The sequence below is a fragment of the Balaenoptera acutorostrata genome, chromosome 1 (assembly GCF_949987535.1).
Source record: "Balaenoptera acutorostrata chromosome 1, mBalAcu1.1, whole genome shotgun sequence".
Lineage (NCBI taxonomy): Eukaryota > Metazoa > Chordata > Mammalia > Artiodactyla > Balaenopteridae > Balaenoptera > Balaenoptera acutorostrata.
In genome coordinates, this window is record NC_080064.1 from 168,968,956 (window position 1) to 168,973,656 (window position 4,701).

Below are 4,701 nucleotides of genomic sequence, written 5' to 3' on the forward strand. Positions count from 1 at the left end.
ACATATATACACTACCAAACGTAAAATAGATAGCTAGTGGGAAGCAACCGCATAGCACAGGGAGATTAGCTCGGTGCTTTGTGACCACCTAGAGGGGTGGGATAGGGAGGGCGGGAGGGAGACGCAAGAGGGAAGAGATATGGGAACATATGTATATGTATAATTGAGTCACTTTGTTATAAAGCAGAAACTAACACACCATTGTAAAGCAATTATACTCCAATAAAGATGTTAAAAAAAAAAAGTTTAAAAAAAAAAACGTGCAGATCGACCTTACCCTTCAGAGTGGTATGAAGATGACTGTCATGTAGCCTCTGAATCAAGTCCCTGAGAAGCACAGAGCGTTCTCCAGATGAGGAACCTGGAGAAATAAAACAGGAGGACACAGAGAAGCTGGTCTGGGAGTTCTCCTGAGAAACGAGGCCAGCCCTCACCCAGCAGAGAGCGGTGAGGGGCCGGGAGGGCGAGAGCCCTCACAGGTCAGGCAGGCCTTTCTCCAGCAGACCTGTCCATGGGGCTGGGAGGAGCGTTATTTCTCTTTCTGCAAAGAGCTTTTCAGGTGGTGCTCCTGGCCCATTCACCCTCCTTTGTCAGATCACAAGTACAGCTGGTCCTCTGTTGAGTGGAAGGGAAGAGAACATCTAAGCAGCTTTCGAGTGAGAGAATTTCCCATGAAGGGCTCGAAGCATCTCTCCAGTCTCTTTTTACAGTCGCGCTCTCATGCAGGCCCCTGTCTGGGACCTTGAGATGTCTAGAACAACAGAGGACCGGGGGGAGTGGGGCGGGAGGGAGACAGGAGACATTTGTTCCCTGAATGGCATAAAACATTTGTTGTTGATCTACTCCCAACTCCTCCCCTCCATCTCGATCACCCCTCACCCTGCCCCACTGCACCTCGGGATTTACTTGCAGACGCTCTGCACCCACAGGGCAGACCCACCCAGGTTACTAAGAACCAAATCCTCATGGCCCTGACTCATCACAGCCCCCTTCTGGGTTTCCAGCTGGGATGTCACAGGTGATGGGCCAGTGAGGGATTACAGCCAGCTCCATGGGCAGAGCTCTTTTCCAGGCTGGGACACCAGAGCCTGAGGTGGTGGGCCTTTCCCTTTTTTCTCTCTCTAAGCAGCTAAATCTAGACCCCGTCTGCCTGTTTTCCTTTATCCCAGCTAAAGGGAACATTTTTAAAGCGGCCAAAAAGCCAGGAACACAGGCCAAAAGCACTCCTAGTCCTGAACACCCAGTAGAATGAAGGGGTGCTCCGCAGCTCTAAAGTCTCTATGGCTTTAAAGAGGTTCATACCCAAGAATCCCACCTCCAGAGATTTATCTTAAGCAAATATTCAGCAAAGGCAAAAAAGTCCTATGCTAGAAGAGCTATATCATAACAAAAAATTGGTAGTGATCTAAATTTCTGAGTAGAATTGTAAGATGAATGGATAAAGAAGATGTGGCACATATATACAATGGAATATTACTCAGCCATAAAAAGGAATGAAACGGAGGTATTTGTAATGAGGTGGATGGAGTTAGAGTCTGTCATACAGAGTGAAGTAAGTCAGAAAGAGAAAAAGAAATACCGTATGCTAACACATATATATGGAATCTAAGAAAAACAAAAGGTCATGAAGAACCTAGTGGCAAGACGGGAATAAAGACACAGACCTACTAGAGAATGGACTTGAGGATACGGGGAGGGGGAAGGGTAAGCTGGGATGAAGTGAGAGATTGGCATGGACATATATACACTACCAAATGTAAAATAGATAGCTAGTGGGAAGCAGCACATAGCACAGGGAGATCAGCTCGGTGCTTTGTGACCACCTAGAGGGGTGGGATAGGGAGGGTGGGAGGGAGGGAGACACAAGAAGGAAGAGATATAGGAACATATGTATATGTATAACTGATTCACTTTGTTATAAACAGAAACACAACGTTGTAAAGCAATTATACTCCAATAAAGATGTTAAAAAAAAAAAAGAATTGTACACAGCCATTAAAACGGTAATTATGTTGGCTATAAGTCACCACTGAATAATAAATAGTTGTTATTATTTGGTGAGAGCTTACTGTATCAGTTGTTTTCAACCCTGAGGGCACATTAGAATCTCCTGAGCCCAGGCCTCACCCCCAGAGAATAGGCTTCAGTTGACCATGTGTGGGGTTTGGACGCTGGTACCTTTGAAAGCCCCCAGTTGATACTACTGTGCAGCCAAGGCTGGGAGCATGGTACTGCGAGGCAGGTGCTTTTCTGGGTGCTTAACAGCCCCAAAGTCTCTTTACGTATCTCTTGAGGCACATTCATATTGAAGACAATGGGTCTGGTGCCCCCACCCTGTTGGGGAGCCCCCAATTTGGGCAGTGCAGGATGATACTGTTTATCTCTAATTTATTGCAAAAATATTTTTGAGGCTATTCTGGCTATTTATTGCTCGATAACAAACCATCCCAAAACTTAGCAGAGTAAAATAACGACCCTTTTATTATGCTCACAGATGATTTGAATCAGGAATTCAAACGGATCACAAGAGGAATGGCTTGCCTCTTTTCCATAATGCCTCTTTTCCACAGTGTCAGCTGGGAAGACTGGAATCTGGCTATCTTCTGGCTGATGGCTGAAATCATCTGGAGACTTCTTTATGCACATTTCTGGTGTCTAGGCTAGGATGACTTTAAAGATGGACTCAGCTAGGACTATCAACCAGAGCATCTACCACTTGGCTTCCCCATGTGGCTTGGGCTTCCTCACAGCACGGAAGCTCATGGTTCCAGGAGCAGACATACTAGTGAACAAGGCAAAGGCTGCATGGCCTTTCTGACCTAGCTTTGGAAGTCAGTAGCATTAATTCCATCACACTCTATTACTGAAGTGGTCACAAACCCATCCAGATTTCAGAAATATTTTGGAGGTAGAACTGGCAAGGTTTAGTGAAGATTGAACATGGGGAGTGAAGGCAGGGACTGTCAAAATGCCAATGTTATAATGTCATATGACATGAAAAGAATACAAAAATTATATGTATACATTATATGTATCACAATGCTTATAGATGAGAATTAAATGCAGCATGCAAAAATGAAAATTGTATTTTAAGGTGATAGCAGCATAGTAGCTCATCTTTAGTATTACTTAATCATTTTAGTAACTCTTCTTAAACCTCTTTACCTACACCAAACCTAAGCTCTAATAATCCCTGAAGATTGTTGTTGGACACCAGGCCCAGCATGACTCAAGTAGTAAGTCTGCTTTCCAAGCACCACGTTACAAAATCAGCCTTGTCACTTCCCTGCTCGTGTGGAGAACCACCGCGCCGCTCACACTGCAGACCCTGGGTTTCTTCGGGCTCCTGGTGTCACGGGAAACGACGAGGAGCAGGCAGGGACCTGCCTAATCTGGGGTTCTAATCTGTCTTCTTTCTTTTCCCTTTAGGCTTTTGATATTATGAGAGTGACACATGGCAGGGAGCACAGCCTGATTGAAGATTTGATTCTGCTCTTAGAAGAATGTGATGCCAACATCAGAGCACCCTGAGGGAACCCCCCATAGAGGGAGAGACAGCTTATACCTTTACTGAATGCCTTATTGAGGTCACACACTCTGTATTTTGTTTGTTGTGTGAACCTCCCCTATTGGGAATGCTGTTCTGTATTTACTTTGGTAAATATAGTCAGACATATGGTTTGCACACCACATGAATCTTTAGTTGTAGAGAAGCACGATTATAATAAATATAAAAAATTTGTTTGAAAATGCCATCTGGTAATTGTTTTCTTTGCTTACTCACTGGTAATGTTTAAGATCTCAGCCTTAAAGATAGAAAATCCTATTAAAAGCATAACAGAATAAGTTGTAACTTTCTCCTTAGATATACGGAGGGATAGTTGGATAAAAATCAATGTTTTCATATTTGCTTCCAAGCAAAAACTTACTTAATGTCCATTTTGGCAAGAAGCAGGATTTTCAGATGTTGTCTTCACTGCTTGCAGTAAACGATATGTGTGTCCATTATTCACTTCCAGATACGTCATCTCCAACCCAAGAAGTTTTACTCTAAATCCTAGAAAGATGTCATGTTTGTTAGGTTTTATTAGAAAAGGACAGGAGGTCTTAATGAAAAAAAAAACTGTTTTTCATACGTCTCATGGCTCTTTGTGTAACTCATTCTGAGCACTTTATAACCCTTTGTGTATGCCATGCTTTTTGGGGGGGAATTTTCTTCTATAAATCTCTATGTCTAAGGTTCGACCCTGTGATCTACATAGCATGGGGCGCCATTATCCTGCAGGAAGCAGGGTTCTAACATCCCAGCTCCAATCAGGTTTGCTTTCTTTTCTTTTTTCTTGCTATTATGCCCCAATTCTACGGCCTGCTTTTCCACTTTCTGCGTTAGACAAATACAGAAACCTTTTCTTTTCCTCTAGCAAATAATAACTTCTTTCATGGCTCCGTGACCCTGTGAGCAGTTTAGTCCCTCAGGCTTAGAGAAGACTCCAGTAGTATTACTGAAGCCCTTGGATTCCTGCAGCTGACAGGATTCTCAGCTTCCTGTCACCCACACCTTATTTTACAAGCGAGAAAATGAGATACAGGGAGTGATGGCAGAATCCAGAGCAGCAACTCGGGAGCTTCCCCCACCACCCCAGAAGGAGCAGCACGTCCTCCGGCCACGTGGCCGCACTGCGGCAGCAGCCGTGTCAGAAT

General features: G+C 44.1%; 1 protein-coding gene across 1 annotated transcript in view; it reads left to right on the forward strand.

Moving 5' to 3' along the window:
* Positions 1-3,712, forward strand: part of SMYD3 (SET and MYND domain containing 3) — a 716,908-nt gene extending 713,196 nt beyond the window's left edge. The window contains exon 12 of the mRNA XM_007167174.2: positions 3,430-3,712. Within this exon, the coding sequence (XP_007167236.1) occupies positions 3,430-3,531 (102 nt within the window). The 3' untranslated portion in view covers positions 3,532-3,712. The remainder of the gene's footprint in view (positions 1-3,429) is intronic.
* Positions 3,713-4,701: the final 989 nt, after the last annotated feature.